The 21,487-nt window shown below is 42.3% G+C and overlaps 1 protein-coding gene across 1 annotated transcript in view; it reads left to right on the forward strand.

Moving 5' to 3' along the window:
* grik4 (glutamate ionotropic receptor kainate type subunit 4) overlaps positions 1 to 21,487 on the forward strand; it is a 455,986-nt gene that overhangs the window by 380,454 nt on the left and 54,045 nt on the right. Inside the window, exons 9-11 of the mRNA XM_036965131.2 lie at positions 14,725 to 14,886; positions 16,992 to 17,144; positions 18,322 to 18,426. Of these exons, the coding sequence (XP_036821026.2) occupies positions 14,725 to 14,886; positions 16,992 to 17,144; positions 18,322 to 18,426 (420 nt within the window). The remainder of the gene's footprint in view (positions 1 to 14,724; positions 14,887 to 16,991; positions 17,145 to 18,321; positions 18,427 to 21,487) is intronic.

Consider the following 21,487-nt stretch of genomic DNA (forward strand, 5'->3'; position numbering starts at 1 on the left):
TTACGTTCAAATGGCTTTCCTGTGATGTAGTGACCCGTTCCTCCTTTAAAAGTTGCGAGCTTGCACCTCGGGACTTAGAGGTACGCAGCGTCACAGCTTCATTGCTCCAGACCACCACAAGGGGAGTTGGAGCACTCATTATGCATTTGGGTCCCAAGGTTTTTATATGACCAATCAGTGGAATTTGAGTGGTTCCAATGACGAATTCTGATGCGAGCCACCCTTGCCTGGTGGCGTTCTTCAGACAAAGCAAGCAAAAAATGTACAACTGAGAGGAATTTGTTAGTTAATATTAGTTAATATTTTTTTGTCACAAAGTTAATTTATGAAAATTGCTCTTTAGCAAGTTATCTGACTAGCTAATATTAGCCAGGTAGCTAGTGTTAGGAGAATGAAATTGTAATTCGTGTTGTTTAATGTTTTAGGGACTCCTGAGAAAACCAGCAAACCAGGCTGTCGTCTTGTGAAACAGTGGATGTAAAGAATCTAGCTAGCTAAATCATTTACTGCAAATTGAACGTACAATTGTGTAAGCTTGCCTTGCAATGCAGCTGAAGTAAAATAGCTAGTTAACTGTTTACATGCTTATTGTGTAGTGGAGGATAAAAATAACTGTATGCCTATGGATGTGTAGCTAGCTACAGTATGTAGCCAATCTGTGTATGGACCCTAAAACGTTTGGTATGAGTATTAGTTCAGAACCTATCTATGAACCTCAGCTATCATAGTTGTTGTATCAACTTCAAGTCTGAATGGCATTAATGAAGCCTACGGATAGAGAAGAATATAATAACTTTATTGTGCCAAGGATGCAAGTGCTATATACACATGCACTGTAGTTATTTCCACGCACGAGATTCCCACATTGTAGCCTGTACGTTGAATATATTCACTGATCATCTACTCTTCCTTGGCAAATAAAGGTGCGGTTCAGGTATGAATCTCTGAGACATTATTTTTCAGTCATATCAAATTCCATTATTTGAATGATGCTGTGTCTGCATGTATGTATTACAGTTATACACTTCAAGTGTTTACTACTCCTGCTCTTGGGACATCAATGATTACACATTGTAACTATGCAATAGACTAGAAACATGATTGATTTGTAAGTCATATATACAGAAAAAAAACTATGCATATCTAACTCCCTTTATCTGCATCAATCTGAGGACACAGGATAGTATTTCAATGAGACACTTAATTTCAACCAGTGGAGAATGTGAAATGCTTTATTGAAAGAAGTTCATTATCCAGGTGTTATAAATACATAAATGTATTATAATTCTGATAATTGTAATATTATACACACAAGTTCAATCTGTACTTATAAAACGAGGAAGAAAGACAAGGTGGGGGAGAGGTGTAGAAGACAGAAAGGGAAAGAGGTAAGAACAGCGACAGACAGCATATGATTCATGAATTACAGTGCTACCCTAATATTCTCTCACTTTATCACAAAAGTGTCTCCTAAACAGCCTTGGGCCCCCCAGTTGGCCTGAAGGTTATCTTAAGAGCAGGTGAGGTGGAAATGACCGGACTGGCTTCCTCTCTCACATCAAAACATACCTGCAGACGAGAGACAGATGGAAAGAGAGAGAGCAGTAAGCCTTGATTCTTTATTCTAACACGGTCAGTCATCTTAATCAGGAGGTGAAATGCCAAACTGACCTTGGATCATTTACCCTGGGACTAATACATCTCTGTCTGTATTTCAATGTAAAGCATCTCTTTAAAAATACTTCCTGTGTTGCCGACCAAGTGACATCTCACCTATGATCACAGCTGATATAACCTAGAGGATTTAGGGAGAAGGGGGAGAGGGATGAAGTGAAGAAGAGAGACTTATTGTGTGTGTGTGTGTGGTTTCACCTGTTGTCCACACTAAGTGGCTACAGAGTACTTTATGCTGAAAAACAGACACATGAGGACAAACAATAGAAGACAATGTCAAAAGATTCTATACGTGATGCAGACACCTATCGGAGTGTACCTGAAACATTTAAATATAGAGGGCTATGTGTCTCACCACTTGGTTATTGCAAGGCTAACCACCAGGGAAATCATGACTTGGCAGCAACAGATAGTCCAGTAAAAATGTCTGTGTTCATGTGGTGTAAATCTTAAAATTAGCAGTTGACATCTTATGGGTTTTTTAATTAACGCAAGTGAGACAAGTTCCATGTACAACAAGACAGGCAGAAATGGAGAAAAAGAACACAGAACAGTTTAATTACTTCTGGTTATGGACACTTTTGCCAGCAATAAAGCTTCCATGGCCTTGTTCCTTGGGCAGTGAATATCTGACAATATCAGATAGAGCTCGCTCTCTGAAAGTAAAGGAAATAGCTCATTTTTTTATAGATATGAAAACAATAACAGTTCCATCTAAAGCAGCAGATGTCATTTTTAGGATACGTCAATACAGCCCAGTGCTGCTTACCTGAGATGCCACCTTCGTAGGTGTCCGCTATGACTTCCTTTGTGTCGGAAAAAAATTGCTTTCAGAACAATTATTTTTGATTGGGAAAAAAATAAATAATTTGTTCTCGACGAAAATACACAAATGTACCTACATAGCATATAACAATTTGCCTGTGAATAACCACACCTTCATACAAACGTGCTACTGTATGCAGAATTCTTGACGCACAACTGAAGATGCTGCCTTACCCTGCCAGCATGCCCACAAGCGAGCCACTGAGAATGATGAATGATGACGTGTGGAAGAGGAATGAGATGGGAACAGCAATTTGTTGCAAGTTGGGGAGGAGGGCTAATAGCTGTCACAGACCAGATGTGCCCTAACGACCAAAGGGGTAGCTTGCTACTCAATGTAATAAAGTAATGACTTTCAAATAAGTTACCTTACACATTATGTTGGCTGACAATTTGTTAGCTACGCTGTCCTTATGAACCACATAGCATATCATGACAGCAGTATGTACCGGTATGTTAGCTAGCTACCTATCGTTAATAGTTTAGTATACATCAAACTTTCCAGTATATTAACTATAGGCTAACTACCCAACGTTTATTGACTTGATTATTCTCGTCATTCTTAGCTTATCTAAATTGTGCGTTCTCGTCGTGCGTTCTCAATTAACATTCGGGTGCTTTCGTAAATTCGCTCTGGCTATCTATAGGCTGGATAATAGAACGAGTCAAAATTCACCCAAGGCTGAAAAACGGCTTAAGAACCATGGCTAAACTGAAACACTGGTGCGAGCCCAAGGCAAATGAATGAAATCAAACGTTCGCAAAGCCTGTTTTGACTGGAGTGATGCTTAGAATTCAATTTTGCCTAAATGTATCTCTTTTTATTTTAACACTACAATCTGTTCGTTGGAAGAAACCGGAAAAAAATTACTTGTGTAGAAAGTTAACATCCGCACCTCAATACTGGCAACTGTTCTTATGTCTGCGTAATTAAAAAATAAAAACGTCTATTTCTGGTCTATCGATCGATGACAAACAAGCTCGCTGCCCAGACTTACATAATTACAAAGAGGAGATTCTCCTGATTAAAATGGGGCACTCTCCTCGCCCCTACCTGGGCTCGAACCAGGGACCCTCTGCACACATAGACAACAGCCACCCTCGATGCATCGTTACCCATTGTGCCACGAACCTTGCAGAGCAAGGGGGAGAAGCAGGGCGAGTGACGCCACCGATTGAAACGCTATTAGCAAGCACCTCGCTAACTAGCTCGCCATTTCACACCGGTTACACCCGACTTGAAAAAAATCTAGATATACACATAGCGAGATATTTGGCGAAATAGACAGACATGCCTATATTTCCCCCATATGAAACAATGGGAAGACTGTAGAGTTCCAATATTATTTTTGTTGTTTACATTTTAACTATAAAACAACGTGAGCAGGTCTCATTGCCAACAATAGCGGAGCAGGCATTGTGACGTTGAGCAATAAACTGGGAATAGAACATTCGGAAGGCGAGTTGGTGCCCAATAGAACTAAAAGGAGCTGGCAGGGTGAAAAATGCACTTAAACAAAGGCCTGTTTTTCGCGATTACTTCAAAACGACGGCAAGCAGCTGGGAAATATGGTCATATTATGAAACTGAGCTCCACGGTTGTTAAAAATGTTATATGTCCAGCCTACTATCTACACGGATTTCAGAGCACTCTCATCTGAGTGTACCAGAGCGCAGAATAATTACTTTACGAGCGCTCAACACCCTTAAAAAAAAAAAAGTAATTCAATTGTTTCCAGCATCACATTTACAGTCACCAACGTTCTGATTAACACGATTACCAGCTCTGCTAGGGCGAGTAAAATGGTCAGAGTGGTCTCATTTGTGTCTAGTATTAGCTAGCCAACGTTAGCTTGGGTGCTTGACTGACTTTGTAAGGCCAGAACTCTCAAATCAACCCTACTCCTCCGCCGAACGTCCAGTGTGCGCACCGAGAGCGAAACGGTCTGAATTTACAAACGGATAATTTTCTCTGAATGGAAACACCATAATATTAATCAAATTAATTAAGCAACATTTCTTAAAATCAATCCCATATACTATGTTATTACAAAAAAGGTTTTAAATTCTCTGGTAATGCCAATACGGAATACTATCAAATGCTTCTTAAAGATGCCCTCTGGTGGTCAAACTAGCAATAACTTGCAGTAACAGAAGAAATGGCTGAGAATTAAATGACATGCCACATAATGCTGCAGCATCACGCAGGGTGTGCCGCAGTATGACGCAACTTTTAAAGGAGGACCACTGCACACCTAGTTTCCTGAAACGTGCCACAAATCCCTAAGGGAATGCCTCAGTACTCGCTCTTGTGTATGGGGCCTTGAACTCGCATAACATGCAGCTACAACACCAACAAGGCTTTTTCAAGTGTTTTGGCACTTAAGGACAATAGCTACTCTGAAAACATAACCCTCTAATTACGCTGTTGTTCAGTAGGCTACTATAAAAGACCCTTTCGCTGCTCGTCTCCACTTAATATTACACTTAACACGAACATTCAGTGACATTTCTCGGAAATCACTTGAGCTGTGACCTTTCTTTCACATTAAACGTAACTCACAGAATGGGTGATATCTCATGTCACTGAAAGCAAAAGATGAGGTAATATTGGTGTCACCATTTAAATAGCTGCCATTAGTAAATTCATATTTAGTCAACTGTCTCTGATGTTTATTAAAGCAGCCTTGCAACAATTCATGTCTACCTTTGATCATGGTAGGCATTTGCAGCTGTACAGCTGTGCTGTACAGCTGTGCAGCTGGTTTTCTATTTCTTTTGTGGTAGCTTGTTACTCTGCATTAGCTTCTTTACATTGACCTAAATGGCTTCCTAATGCTAACATGCTTTTTTATTTTAGCTTCTTGACATTGCTGCTGTTATACAATTAGCCTCTGAAGATGTACAGTTTGTAGAACAGAATGCTATGTGCATGCTGAGATGTAGTCTAATTCTATCTTTAAGTATGCTTGGACGCTCTTGGAGCTTAGAGAGTATGCAAGCTCACTATAATCTTGGCACATTCATCCTATTTGAGAAAACTAGATTGATGGAAAGAGGGACAAGTCTGAGTTTCCATAGGTTTTCGACCTCACGTACATACCCAGAAGGTCATCCTTGGCTGTAGAAGATACATTTCAAAATAAGGTTGGATTTTGTGTGTTTGCTTATTAGCAAACATAGCTTACACAAGGGGTCCTTACTAATAGAATATGACCTTACAGGCATTCAAATGGTGTTAGATTCTATGAACTTGCTAAATAATGTGTTTGTTAGCTAGGATGCTCTGCATTACAAAACAAATTGTTTTTGATAGATAGCTGAAGGAGTCTAGCTGTGTGGCCCCTGTTGGTTGGGCCCCTAGCAGCTGTGTGAATGTGCGTGCGTGTGTGTGTGTGTGGTCCCTGACAGTACACAACAGTAAGGTAACAGCCAGGTCTCTGGGGAGCTCATTATTCAGCTCTCAACTTGGATACACCACAACAAACAGAATGTGGAAGAGGTTTTTTTGTGTGTGTGTGTGCATGTGCCTGCCTGTCTGCGACATGCATGCATGTGTCTGCGCGCATGTGTGTGTCTGTTAGTATGCCTGTGTTTTTCAGAATATGCTATTAAGAGGGTCCAGGAGGTGCCAGCAGGGGAACAGCGGGTTGGCCTAGCACCTCGTTTCTGATTGATCTCCAGGTGACAGGCTGTGTCAGGGGGCCCATGGCCAGCCTGTCAGCTGGAGGCCACCGGGGCCAGCCTGCCTGGCCCACCTCTCACACTTACTCTCTGTCTTTTCTGCTGCTCTTTATGCAAGCAGTGATGTGTGTAGGAATGTGTGAGGGTGAGGGGGTTGGAGCGGTTTGTGGGTCAGGTAAGGAAGGGTGGGTGGGTGAGGGTTTTTGTCTGCGTGCATGTACACGTGTGTACAGTTCCTTCAGAAAGTATTATTCCACATTTTGTTGTGTTACAGCCTGAATTCAAAATGGTTTCCATTTTTAAAAAAAATATTCTTCAAGCTCTGTCAAGTTGGTTGTTGATCATTGCTAGACAGCCATTTTCAAGTCTTGCCATAGACTTTCAAACCAATTTTAAGTCAAAACTGTAACTAGGCCACCCAGGAACATTCAATGTGGTTTTGTTAAGCTACTCCAGTGTATATTTGGCCTTGTGTTTTACATCTACAATGTTGTTCATTCATCCTCAGTTTTCTCCTATCACAGCCATTCAACTCTGTAACTGTTTTAAAGTCACCATTGGCCTCATGGTGAAATCCCTGAGCGGTTTCCTTCCATTCCGCCAACTGAGTTAGGAAGGATGCCTGTATCTTTGTATTGATTTGGTGTACAGTATGTATGGGGTACAAATATGAGGTAGTCATTCAAAAATCATGTTAAATACTTATTGACTCAAGACATTTTAGCTTTTCATTTTTAATGAATTTGTACTTCTAAAAACATAATTCCACTTTAACATTATTGGCTATTGTGTGTAGGCCAGTTACACAAAATCTCAATTTAATACATTTTATATTCAGGCTGTAACACAACAAATTGTGGAAATAGTCAATGGGTGTGAATGCTTTCTGAATGCACTTCAGCTTTTATTAGGTACATGAAAATGGATCGCTCCTGAGTCACGTGGCCGTGGCTTCCCCAAACCATCACACTACCACCACCATGCTTGACCGTTGGTATGAGGTTCTTACTGTGGATTGCAGTGTTTGGTTTTCGGCAGGCGTAATGGGACCCATGTTGTTCCAAAAAGTTCTACTTTTGACTCACCTGTCCATAGAACAGTCTTCCAAGAGTCTTAATCCACGTGCTACCGGGTGCTTTTTGGAAAAACCTGAGTCAACTTTCTGGACAAGATGGGTCCCGTTATGTCTGGCGAAAACCAAACACTGCATTCCACAGTAAGAACCTCATACCAACGGTCAAACATGGTGGTGGTAGTCTAATGGTTTGTGGATGCTGCCTCAGGACTTAAATGACTTGCCTTAATAGAAGGAACCATGAATTCTACTCTGTATCAGAGAATGTCAGGCCATCCATCTGTGAGGTGAAGCTGAAGCGCACCTGGGTCATGCAGCAAAACGCACAATCAATTCCACATGAAAATGGCTAAAAAGCAACAAATTTTAAGTTTTAGAATGGTCTAGTCCAAGTCCAGACCTAATCCTAATTGAGATGTTGTGGCAGGATTTGAATCGAGCAGATCAAGCTTGAAAACCCACATATGTCGCACAGTTCTGCAAAAGTGGGCCATAATTCCTCCGAAGCGATGTGTTAGACTGATCAACAACTACAAGAAGCATTTGGTTGCAGTCATTGCAACACCTACAACCTAATTTTGAGCAAAATTAACCTGAGAGATTACTGCTACCAAGGTTTCCTGTTTTCAAGCTCTACAGAGGGTGCTCGAGCAAACAAACAGCAGAGACCTGAGGACACCATCTAACCTGGAACTGAGTGAGTAGCGTTTGGTCTGATGCTATTTTCTAGGCCTTTGGGCCCAACAAGTGTCAGGAGTCTTTGAAGAGTTCTCTGAAGCCCCCTCCAGCTGTTCAAAGACCATTCACTGGCATTTTCTACAAGAAATCTGCCTCCAGAAATAAAAGCTTCTCTCAAATGCGTGTGACACCTACTCCCGTTGCCTGCTGAACTGCTGCTTGGATTCCACCTGGCGATATGTTCTCCATCTGCCCTGGTCTGTCTCCCCCTGTCTGGTACAGGTACCTCCACCACACTCACCCCTCTCTCCTGAGATTTCGCTCGCCTCCAGCACACACACACTGTTGGGGCGAGTGACTCTGAACTTACAATGGCTAGCTCCAAGTCGTTATATATTTTATTATTTTATTGTGCATTTTGCTATTTTGCTATTTTCCTCATGACTCCTGCATACTTTGATGACTACAAACATTCTTTACCCAACCGTGGGGACAGACTATGTTTGTTCCCACACTCGGGAGTCTAACTCTCTATTGGCCTCCCATCCTATTCTAACCATCTCTCGCCGGCCTTGTATTCATGTTACCTGATGAAATTGTTGTACACTATGATCTTGTTGCCGTCTGATACACATTCAGATGTCATAAATCAGCACTACAGAGCTCTCCCTGTCCTATGCCCATCCTCTGCTCTCGTAAAAGCCTGGGTTTTCTGGACGTTAACAGTAGAAGCTTATTACCTAAAATGGATCAATTGAAAGTGTGGGTTCACAGCTCCAATCCAGATGTGTTGGTCATTACTAAGACCTGGTTGAGGAAGAGTGTTTTGAATACTGATGTTAACCTTTCTGGTTCTAACCTTTTTCGGCAAGACAGATCTCCCAAAGGTGGGGGAGTGGCAATCTTTACCAAGGATCACCTTCAGTGCTCGATTGTCTCCACCAAGTCTGTCCCCAAACAATTTGATTTGCTGGCTTTAAGCATTGAACTTTCAAATAGCTCTTTGTTGACTGTTGCTGAGTGCTATCGTCCTCCATCAGCACCGGCCTGTACCCTACCTGCCCTAAACTCCCTCCTGCCCCTTACACTAAGTCTGAATTTGTTGTACTAGGTGACCTAAACTGGGACATGCTTAAACCACAAGTCCTAAGTATTTTTCAGATTATAACCAATACGACAAGGTACGACTCCAAACACCCAGAAAAGTCTACTCTCCTCGATGTTATCCTCACAAATAATCCTGATAGGTATCAGTCTGGTGTTTTCTGTAATGACCTTAGTGATCACTGTTTTACAGCCTGTGTTCGTAATGGCTGCTCAGTGAAACGACCTGTCCTGATTTGACATAGACGCTTTAATGAGCAAGCCTTCCTTTATGAACTGGCCTTTGTATAAAGGTATATAATCAGCTTGATCCCCTCTGTCGAGGACTCTTGGACCTTATTTTTTGATATTTTCAGAGGTATTGTTTATCAACACGCCCCCATAAATAAAATGAGAATAAAAAACAGGTTCAGCCCCTGGTTCGACAGTGATCTTGCAGAGTTACTCCACATCAAGAATTGCATTTGGCGAAAGGCTCGGCACATGCATACTCAGGCTGACTGGCTATCGTTCAGGCAAATGAGAAATAAGTGCACTCAGATCAATCTGATCCTACCTGTTATAAGGCCTATTTCTATTTTGCCCTGTTTATCAAAGTGTTGGAAAAACTTGTCAATAATTAACTGACTGGCTTTCTTGATATCTATAGTATTCTCTTGGGTATGCAATCTGGTTTCTGCTCAGGTTATGGATGTGTCACTGAAACATTAAAGGTCCTCAATGATGTCACCAATGCCCTTGATTCTAAGTAATATTGTGCTGCTATTTTTAGTAACTTGGCCAAAACTTTTGATACGGTAGACCATTCCATTCTTGTAGAATAAGGAGTATTGGTGTCTCTGGGGGGTCTTTGGCCTGTTTTGCTAACTACCTCTCTCAAAGAGTGCAGTGTATAAAGTCAGAAAAAACTGCTGTCTCAGCCACTGACTGTCAACAAGGGAGTACCCCAAGGTTCGATCCTAGGCCCCACGCTCATCTCAATTTACATCAACAACATAGCTCAGGCAGTAGGAAGCTCTCTCATCCATTTATATGCAGATGATACAGTCTTATACTCAGCTGGCCACTCCCCGGATTTTGTGTTAAATGCTCTACAACAAAGCTTTCTTAGTGTCCAACAAGCTTTTTCTACCCTTAACCTTGTTCTGAACACCTCCAAAACAAAAGTAATGTGGTTTGGTAAGAAGAATGCCCATCTTCCCGCAGGTGTCATTACTACCTCTGAGGGTTGACAGCTTGAGGCAGTCACCTCATACAAGTACTTGGGAGTATGGCTAGACGGTGCACTGTCCTTCTCTCAGCACATATCAAAGCTGCAGGCTAAAGTTAAATGTAGATTTGGTTTCCTCTATCCTAATTGCTCCTCTTTCACCCCAGCTGCCAAGCTAACCCTGATTCAGATGACCATCCTACCCATGCTAGATTATGGAGACATAATTTATAGATTGGCAGGTAAGGGTGCTCTCGAGCGGCTAGATGTTCTTTACCATTCTGCCATCAGATTTGCCACCAATGCTCCTTATAGGACACATCACTGCACTCTATACTCCTCTGTAAACTGGTCATCTCTGTTTACCCGTCGCAAGACCCACTGGTTGATGCTTATTTATAAAACCCTCTTAGGCCTCACTTTCCCCTATCTGAGATATCTACTGCAGCCCTCATCCTCCACTTACAACACCCGTTCTACCAGTCACATTCTGTTAAAGGTCCCCAAAGCACACACATTCATGGGTCTCTCCTCTTTTCAGTTCGCTGCAGCTAGCGACTGGAATGAACTGCAACAAACACTCAAACTGGACAGTTTTATCTCAATCTCTTCATTCAAAGACTCAATCATGGACACTCTTACTGACAGTTGTGGCTGCTTTGTGTGCTATATTGTTGTCTCTACCTTCTTGCCCTTTGTGCTGTTGTCTGTGCCCAATAATGTTTGTACCATGTTTTGTGCTGCTGCCATGTTGTGTTGCTACCATGTTGTTGTTATGTTGTGTTGTTACCATGCTGTGTTGTCATGTGTTGATGCCTTGCTGTGTTGTTGTCTTTACGTCTCTCTTTATGTAGTGTTGTGTTGTCTCTCTTGTTGTGATGTGTGTTTTGTCCTATATTTATATTGTATTTATTTTTTATTTTTAATCCCAGGCCCCGTGTCCGCAGGAGGCCTTTTGCCTTTTGGTAGGCCGTCATTGTAAATAAGAATTTGTTCTTAACCGAGTTGCCTAGTTAAATAAAGGTAAAATAAAATATTAAAATTGCAGCTAAAGGTGGTACATCCAGTTATTGAGTGTAAGAGGGCAATTACTTTTCCACACAGGGGAATTAGGAGTTGCATAACTTAGTTATTTAAATAAATAAAGTAAGTATACATTTTGCTAGCTAGGTTTCTCCAGACGGCGCCGGTGGATATTTGGTGACCTTGTGTTTCATGTGTTTGACTGTACCCAGGAGGGGCACACTTAATGACCATCTCATTTGCACGGGCTCCTCTTCTAATGATCTGTTAAAGTCCACTTAAAGAGTAATCATGGTGCCAATCCCGTTGGGCTTGTCAGGATACACTGGGGGAAAGTGATGGGAAGACCATGAAACCGTTACCAGCGCGCAGATGGTAGTCAATGAAGGTGTGGTGGGGACTTTAACTTAGCTGTTCGAATGTTGTAGCCCTGTACACTTGTACGGGTTGAAAATGGCAGATTTGGACACTGATAAGCCCCTAAATTGGAACAGCAGTGGCTGCACAGTAACATGCTATACATGACGTCAGAGCTCAGGGTCTCTGCTTCACAGCTCTGTATGGGTATTGACAGACAGCCTTCCTGAACTTGATCACTGCGGTTGACAAGAATTTGCCCCCCCATCCTTCCCACTGATTGTCTGAGTGAGGGAAATGTACATTTAAGAGTACTCAATGCATTTTGAAATATGAGATGTTGAGGATTACAATAAATACCGCCTTGATGTCATACAAGCAAGCCAAACACCCGTTAGTCCAAATGTGCACTTCACATTTCCATGCCATAAAACGCATGTAATATACAGTTTCAAACGTTTATGATCACTATGTTTGATGTACAGTTACAACATGACATGGCGTTATACCCTGGGTTGTCCTGACCAGAATGAGCCTGTGTTTGTTGTATTGTGAATAAAAATGTGTGTACCGCGCATTTGAAGGCAACTCATGAATCCATTCTATACGCATCAACATTATGATCTGCTTCTCTGCATTGCCTTTTGAAAGCCAAACACTGTAAGATTGTATTTCATATTTTAGCTAGTCATGTTGGCAGTAGAACAACATTTCAAACGAAGCCCACCTGACCCAGATTGCGATTTTATAATGGACCATTTTTACAACAACAAATAAAGATACAAGTGCGCTTGCTCTAGTTCCTCAACGGCAGAGCTTGGAGAGCTAAAATAAAAACACCTTTAGCCATAAAGGTGCATTGAAATTACTGAGGAACTTAGGAACTGTGCACACTTTGGAGAGGTGTGTAGCCACTTGGAGACACCAGTTAGACCTCTCACTCAAACGCATGTTTTTTTGCCTTTATGTTGGACCTACCCCAAACTTTCCAATAATATTCTTATCATGTTAATGAATGTATCCAGCGTAGTTTCAGCTATAATGATCAACAAATACGGCTAAAAGAACAGTAAATGTAAAACTCACTTCAAATCAACAGTGTAATGTTGTGCCAGGTGAACTCTTGACCCCAGCTTTAGTCTAATCATTTTCCCAGGATCTCCAAACTGTTCCCTTTTAATTGCTACCATTGTTATGCATATGCTTTCCATATTTCTTCTGTAAAAAAAAACATCTTAGTTTATCTATATCCATATAGGCCAATTCCCACAAGTGTAAAGGGTTAAAGTAACGCAGCGGGAATTGAAGTGTGTGTGTGTGTGTGTGTAAGATATATCCACTCGTAGTTTATTTTTTATAGTTGCCGTATAAGAAGGGTCAGCGCCCATATATTATGCTATTTTCATAATTAAATATATTGATTATAAATATTGAGGGTAATTAAATGTTTTAAGAGGTGGGGTGTAGTTCCAATTGTACTCAGGGCTGTGAACAACACCTCCGTCCATGTTGGAAATGTTCTCATGAATTAATGAATGAATAAATTCATCTTTCGGCATGTTTATTTTAATACTCATTCATAAAGAATTAAGCAGGAGATTAAGGAGATGACACTGTTTCAGGCTCAACTCAGCTTTCCTTTTATCAAGTGCTGTGTGTTTCAATCCGCAATATCTATTTATCTCAAGTCCTCAATGTCCTGAATGCACTTGGCAGAAAGTGCAAAAACAATCTGCCAAGAGTTTGCCTCGAAAACATCAAAACATCGGAAGCTAGTGCGTCAGCGTCGATTGGGGTGTAGCGACTCGCCTTAAACTTTTCAGATTGCTTTTCATCACCTGGCATGGACAGAACTGTACTGATTTCAATCAGATACAGAGACAACATGGCTAGGAGAGAGTAAATCAAAAAGTGTTGTGTCACCACTAAACAGCATCGTGTTGTTGGTCTGGATTGGGAAGACATAAGGCTGCCAGTTTCCATTGCGGTCTGTAGCTAGTGATGCTAAGGGAATTCACCAGGGACTTTCGCCTGTTCTGTTCTCCCTCAGGGGCGCTGATGAAAAATATTTTGTTCCTCCGTGGCCTGCTCACCTTCTCCTACTCTGCTAGTGTTTGTTGTAAGAGCACCAGCGTCTAGTTGGGCTTTGATCTAGTGCTGCAGAGGAACCCGCTAACACGCTACCTTATCTAATCCTTGGGATTTTAAAGGCTACTGCCGGTGTCTTGTGACGTTCCTGTTCTCAGAATGATTCTCTTCCTACTCAACTCACCAGCCCCATCACCTCTTATTGAGGATTGGACACATTCGCGCACGCACACAGACACACACATACGCACACACATGCACACGCACAGACTCATCACACACACACCACCTCCTCTCTCCTGTCTTCCACAGTAGAGTAGTCTGTCTCTGACTAAACTGTCTGAAGCCTGGGCACCTTTCCTCCTCCAACTATTCTCTCCTTTTCCACCTCCTCCCCTTCATAGCTGTCCCTGGGCTCAGCGAGGTGACAGGCGGTGTCACTGTTATAGACTGTAATGCTGGCACTGACACCTGAGGGTGACTGGGCTGATATCTCTATTAACCTTCTGGTGACGTCCTCCCCACCGCTCGGGAGCCACCAGACTGAACTTAGGGACATCAAAGTATAAGTTGTTTTTCACCCAAGCACATTTCCACGGGCTCGTTCCAGGCTGTACACACATGCCCACGCATGTATGAATATGCGCTAAACTACTAAAGGAGCACATGCACACATTAATGCACACACACACACACCATACACACGCTACATACATACACACTGAATGAATTACGTGGGTTGTGTACATGTTAGGAATCTTAATCATCTGGATTAATGAACTTAATATAACGAAACTTCAAGTAATTCAAAGAAATTGGGGCTAAACGTATTAGATTAGCATGTGCCCTTTCTCCTGACATTGATTAAATATTCCGTTCATTCACATATCTCCTCCATATCGAGGCAACTAAACATGATTTATGTCAGACATGTCCAAGCCTCTGTCATACACCGTGCATACCTAAAACCATTACACCTTTGACCCTCTGACTCCTCCCTCTGCAGGAATTCTCTCTGCTGCGATTGGATGACGTGCCCAGTGAGCGGGTGAACATTCTGGGCTTTTCCGTCTTCAACCGAACACACCCCTTCTTCCAGGATTTCCTCCTCAGCCTCAACCGTTCCTGGCAGGAAAACTGTGACCACGCCCCCTTCGCCGGCACACCGGTGAGACCAGGGTTCCGGTTTATGTAGGACAGAGAGGATTGCTCAGCAGCTAGACAGTCATATCTGAGCTCCATAATATATTTACATCTGAAGGTTCTGTGATGTTGCAGGTAGAAATGTAACAAATATACCTAATGATTCCCAATCCTACTCTAGCATGTACTATTGGAAATTGAGCTCTGTTAGTTACAGTTCTATCTGCAGCCAAAAAAGGGTTCAGATATATGCAGAAAATATATTATTCTCTAGCACAGTGTTTCTTAATCCTGTTCCTGGGAACACTTTATTTGCTATATATCTACCTGCAACCTTCTGAAAGGTTCATCCTCCTGAATACACTCCAGCTCTTTTCCCATATTATGAGGTATCCCCACACGTGTGACTGCGAGATTCGGCTTCATTACAAGCTTTTAGATCTTTGAGAATGTTCAGGCTTGAAGTCTTTTCTATGCCTTTAATACAGTTGTCTGTGTAGTCGTTAATTAGTCATTCTTAAAGATCTAATTAGTTAATTGCCACATGCCTATTAAATGAATACGTGACTGGTAGTGTAGTACATAACATTAACATAACATTCTTCCATGCTGCATTTGAAAAATGTGAACCCAATTCACCACACTTCTGTAAACGAGAAGTTTTCTGACATCAGAGCGCGACGAGGAACTCATTAATTGGGTTTATTGAATTTTTGTTTCTTAATTAAGCCCTCAAGAAAGATTTTGAAAAATCAATGGCTGCAGTTTTTTTTTTAGAAACCAGCTGTTTTTCTCCAGTTGTTTTCCCCCCCCTCATAATTAGGAGTTATCTTTAATTAATCACAGGATATTTTGTCGTAGAGCAGTGGAGGGATAACAGCTCTGAGCCCCTAATAAAACGAGAGTAGCGAGAGCGAGCTACACCTTTTCTCCCTGCTATTCATTTGCAGTGTTCCAGGGAGCTCTTTCATATCAGGTTCCATTTTTAAAAGACCCCTCTCTCTCAGCTGTACAGTGTCATGGGAATGAGGGAGGTGGTGGGACGAAAGAGAGTGTGGTGAGGAAGAATGGAGGGGGGGGGGGGGGGGGTTAGGGTTAGGGTTAGGGGGGGGGGGGGGGGGGGGGGTTACAGTGACAAAGTGTTTCAGATATTTTCAAACCTAAAAATGATTGAGATAGGTCCACATTTCGGGCCATTTGTTTTGGAGATCCAGCTACAGCATATGCCTCAATGCATGACAATCGATGGCGTACGATGGGGATTCATTTTGATATTAGACTACTTTTGAGGGATGAAAACACCTGACCAACTTTGATTTCGAAGTGACATCTCCCTTTAAGGTCACGTGGTGCATAATCGTGACTTATGATCAGGAAGCTGCTGCCATCGACTTTCCGTCCTGGAATCCAAATGGCACTGAACCACTGTACACACTCGCTCTAACTACTGTTTTCCAGCTGTTGTTTATACTTTGTTGCCTGTAGCGCAGTCCAATTCAACATTGGCCTGTGCAAGGAGGAGATATATCATAGAAATTATGATGGTTATGGGCCTTATATGGTGCTCATTGTTTACTATGCATCACAATCATCTATATGTTCCCATATCAATATGCACAACAGATCAGGGCCAGGGCGTATTGGTTTATTATACAGACATATAACGGTGAAATACTCCCTCTCTCCCTCGTATAATCTATGCCATCATGCATTTTAATTGTTTTTACATACACGGATGGGGCCTGTATGAAAACAGTCTACAGGACAAATCCCCCTTCCTGCACTTCCGCCTCCACTCCGACGGATGTGTGGTAATTGGAACAGCCAGGGCTTGCCAGCTCCAGTAGGGGTGAAAGTGGTGCAGCTTTTTTCCCCCCTCTGTCAGCACATCAGAGGATCCTAACGATCTAATGGAATATCTGACTGCTGCATGGATGGCATTTTGGGGATCGCTTGTTTTAACCCATCACTGACCGACCAGAGTGGACCCAAGGCATCAGGGAGAATGGAAGATCGGTGTGTGTTTACCACAGAATAGCCCCCTTTTCTTCCTTCCCTCCCTTCTCCTTTCTTTCTTTCTTTCTTTTACTTCTTATTTCCCTATCACCCCCCCCCCCACCCCCCTCTCAGCTATCGTCGGCGCTGCTGTTTGACGCAGTGCATGCGGTGGTGGCGGCGGTCCAGGAGCTCAACCGTAGCCAGAACGTGGGCGCCACGCAGCTCTCTTGCAAGTCCTCCAAGATCTGGGAGCATGGCACCAGCCTCATGAACTACCTGAGGATGGTAAGGGCGCCCCACTCTGGATAGGAGGGGAATGCCATTCTGTTGTTGGTCATGTTTAAGATTAAGATAAGATTCATCTTTGTGGAGCTAAATTAGACTGCAGTGTGCACTGTGATACACAGTATGCTCCCAAGTGTGTTAGTTAACATTATACTAAAAGCCATTAGGTGTGTGTATATTTTTGCAGTGGATATTCACCCAGCAGATCCCTATCCCCTAAACCTCACCTTACTGTTTGATCTACCAGCTCAATATATTTACATTGATGTATTTATATTTATGTAGAAATATTCTAGCCCTTTTCTTACCACTGTGTATATAGTCAGTCATATTGTCACATTAACTTGGGTCACTGCTAGCCTGGTCCCAGATCTGTGTGTGTTGTCATTGATACGCCTAAGACCATAGGAGTTGGTAAGACAGTACAAACAGCTCTGGGATCAGGCTAGGTCACTGCCCCTATTTCTTCATCAGTAGCCTACAGCAGGGAGAAGGGGGGCAGGGAAGGAGTTAGAGACTGGATGACTGGCTGTCACACTGTAATGCTCATAGTCCCTCATTAGGAATAAATGGCCTGTGAGTGAGCCATCAAGACACTAGAGTGTGACATGTATTGAATTTCAGACTGTTTTTTTCTTCTTTAGTAAAAGCAAATCTGAAAATGATTCATCTGTTGCCATTTAGATGTTTTACCACCGTCACTTTGTCATCACACAATCATTTCGTTTGAGACTCCCTCGTATCGATCATACTGCTGGTTTCTCAGTATCAGATGATGGGGTGGCTTAGGGTTTTGTAGCATAATTGTCAGCCCGCTTCCCTTCTGGATAATTGAATCAATAAGGAACTAAAGCCCGACCGAACCCAGACATGCATGTGAAGTTACTGACATACCTGGGTTCAAACAGTATTTATTTCCTTTCAAATACTTGGGAGCATCGGATTGAGCCTTGCCTGCAGTGCCGGATTGGCAGGGTTTGCAGTTTTCCCTTTTGGAATTACTCCATTGGCTCTGTCGCTCAAGGCAAGCTCAATCCAGCGCTGCTGAAGGATTTGAAAGCAAACTAACACTATTTGAACCCAGATTACTGACACCAAAAACAACAGTCGCGGACCAAGTGAAACACCTTAATAACATGGGAGCTTTTCTCTCCTGTTCTCTCTCTCTCTGGGATAGGTAGAATTGGAAGGACTAACGGGCCACATTGAATTCAACAGCAAAGGCCAGCGGTCCAACTACGCCCTGCGGATCATGCAGAACAGTAGAGACGGCCTAAGGCAGGTAAAGTAACCCTCCCGTTCATACAGTGTTACAGTACAATGTTTTGCCCGGTCGCAGGCCTATTCTTTTTACCACTACCCCAGAACTGCTGTGTGAAGCACTCCCTTACATCCTGTAATAGAGCTCTACGGTGCAGCAGGGAGCCATGATAATGTATTCAATTGATGTTTGGTCGTAGAAATATCCCCTTGACCCGCATGGTTTTAAGTGCTGAGGTGTCCAAAACCTCTCCACGTGCACTATTAAATATTTAGAATGCCATTTGGACTGGCGCAGGAGGCATGGCTGAATTTGAAGGAAAGGCAAAGAAAGGAGGGTTTTAATCTTGTTTTTGGTGTCGTTTACTGAGTATCTTGTTCTGAATCAGTATAGCGTTTTCAACAGTGGTGCTGTGTTTGGAAGAGTTATTAAGGAAAATGTGTTACTATAATGCCTTCCGGGACTTCACCTCAATTCACAAACCTGCATCAATTAATTTCACAGTAGGACATGTTGGTTTCATGTTGAGAGTTACATTGCTTAGTTCCAGTATACATTTGGCTAGCCATCTGTATAGACTGATTCTGGTCTGGTACTGTGCACGATCAAAGTCAAACATCTTTTGGCCTTGCCACGTCACTTGAATCTGGAAGTCTCACAATCATTCCAGTGCTCTCGCCTACTAAACATGCTGCACTGTAGCTAAAGGAAAAATCCATCCAAAACCACTAATTCCTTTAATTTATAGTGTTATTTAACACTAATATGTTAGAGCAATATTTTTATTTATTTTACTAATGTTGCATTTTGCCAATATAATAAGGTTGGTAGCTACATGGAAAATTGTTGTGGACATCTGTGGCAGCTCAAGTCGACTTCAAAATCCACGATGCAATGCTGTCTCTACGGGCTGGCTAGCTAGCTAGGTAGCAAATGTAGCTACACACAATAATACCAAAGACAATATCAGCATGTAAAATAGCTAGTTAGCTGTAAAATCACCTAAACAAACTGCACTATCAATTTAGTAGTCTGCAATCTCACTATGCTGTATCTGCAGATCAATGTGCCTCACAGAGTGGAGTCTGACATTCGCAACAGCAGATATACTTTTGAGGAGATTACAAATGTTGCACATGCTACGTTAGTGGTGCATTCTGTGTGATTCTGGGACAAGGTGCACTCTCCTTCAAGGAGTGACTGGGAGTCTATTGGGCGGTAGCTCAAGAACGCAACATTAGCATAAATTTCGTCAACAAGAAGTACAACATTACAAACCTTTTCCGAGACTGAGATAATTAACTTGGTATCTGTAATATCGTACAGCATTGGAATGGTGACAGTACGTCCTTTCGAGGACAATAGGCACGTTTATCGACATGTACACTGACTTGAGAAGGGATTGCATGACGATTAGCTTAGCGACTGCGTGACGCAGCATGACAACATGAATGCAATTGGTCGACAGTCTGCCTGGTGGGGCGTTATACTTTCCTTCATTCATTGGATTCCTATCTCCTTTCTATAATACCTCTGGCAACGGCATCATGCAATGCACCCTGGACTAAAGTAGGCAGGCAAATAGGAAAAATGTGCTAGACCCTACATTAAATTACACATTTCTCGAGGTAGGAATATGCTCAATGGCTCATTCAAGAGAAGACATGCTCTTGAGTTATGACATCGACCGGTATTGAAATCTGACATGTATGATAGACGTTTTCGCGATCTAAACGTTGTATTCCTATTAACTTCCAGTGTAACGAGAGCGACTTTATCACAGTGCTTCGTCATACCAGTCGGATTTCTGCCTGCTTGAATGCCAATAACTCCCATACACATGAAAACATGAAATGTCCCAGGGAATCGATAGAAAATCACTCAGAGATGCACAAAAAACAATGTAACATTCAAAATGGGTGAACTTTTCCTTTAATGCTGAGGGTTCGTCTTCTTTTGGCCCCAGATTCTGTTGGCTGCACATGAAGAGTGCTTTTATCCCTGAGACGGCTCTCTTTGAGATAAACGCTGGCGTTGATATTGTATCTTTGTTTTCTGTGTGTTGTCCGGCCTTGCGGCGGAGGGAGAAGTGGCAGAGACACAGCTCTCATATAGCAGGTAGTACTTTAGTCTCTACAAGTTTGCAGCATGTCCCGGAGCACCTGTCCTTGTATGACCTCTCCCCCCACTCCCCGTAGCACCCCCCTCCTCCCTCCCACAACTCCACCATTATCAATTCTCCATTGACTACACCTATGGCACCTTACTCCACATAAATGAATAAAGTGTTAGTACAAGCCTGATCGCAGATCTGTTTGTGCGGTGTAGCCAACTCCTAAGGTTGATGTTATGCCAATTGGAAATGGCTATAAGTTATGCAATAGCAGTTTACTATACAGCATCAACAGATCTGGGGACCAGGCTATACTGTAGCAGCACCACCTCTCTCCCCCTATTCCTGTCTATTCGCCACTGACTCTGGCACCTAAGGCACTTTACTCCACAGAATGTCCTAAAGCACTACTCACCCTCCTACTCCCACTTTCTTTGCATCACACGTAACAGTGTTTGTGGGTTACTGGTTGTCTCAGGAGTCGAGATGGTGGACTACCCTGAATGTTAGACACAAATACTAGATATACTGTAGCTGACAGGGTGTAGGCTTTATTGAATGTTGACTTAAACTTCTGTCTTGCTGTGTCTCTTCAAGGTCACGTCTCTCGATATATCTTAGGTATTCGATTTGATGTCTCCACTTGAAGCTTCTCCATACAATAATAGTTATACCCAGAACATGTGTACTTTGAAAATCCCCATCACCTGCCACTCAGAAAGGCTCATGACGTTCAGAAATGTATGACTATATACAGTTGAAGTCAGAAGTTTACATACACCTTAACCAAATACATTTAAACTCAGTTTTTCACAATCCCTGACATTTAATCCGAGCAAAAATTCCCTGTTTTAGGTCAGTTAGGATCACCACTCTATTTTAAGAATGTGAAATGTCAGAATAATAGTAGAAAGAGATTTATTTATTTCAGCTTTTATTTCTTTCATCACATTCCCAGTGGGTCAGAAG

The sequence above is a fragment of the Oncorhynchus mykiss genome, chromosome 27, assembly GCF_057628025.1.
Source record: "Oncorhynchus mykiss isolate SJ-2025 chromosome 27, ASM5762802v1, whole genome shotgun sequence".
Classification (NCBI taxonomy): Eukaryota; Metazoa; Chordata; class Actinopteri; order Salmoniformes; family Salmonidae; genus Oncorhynchus; species Oncorhynchus mykiss.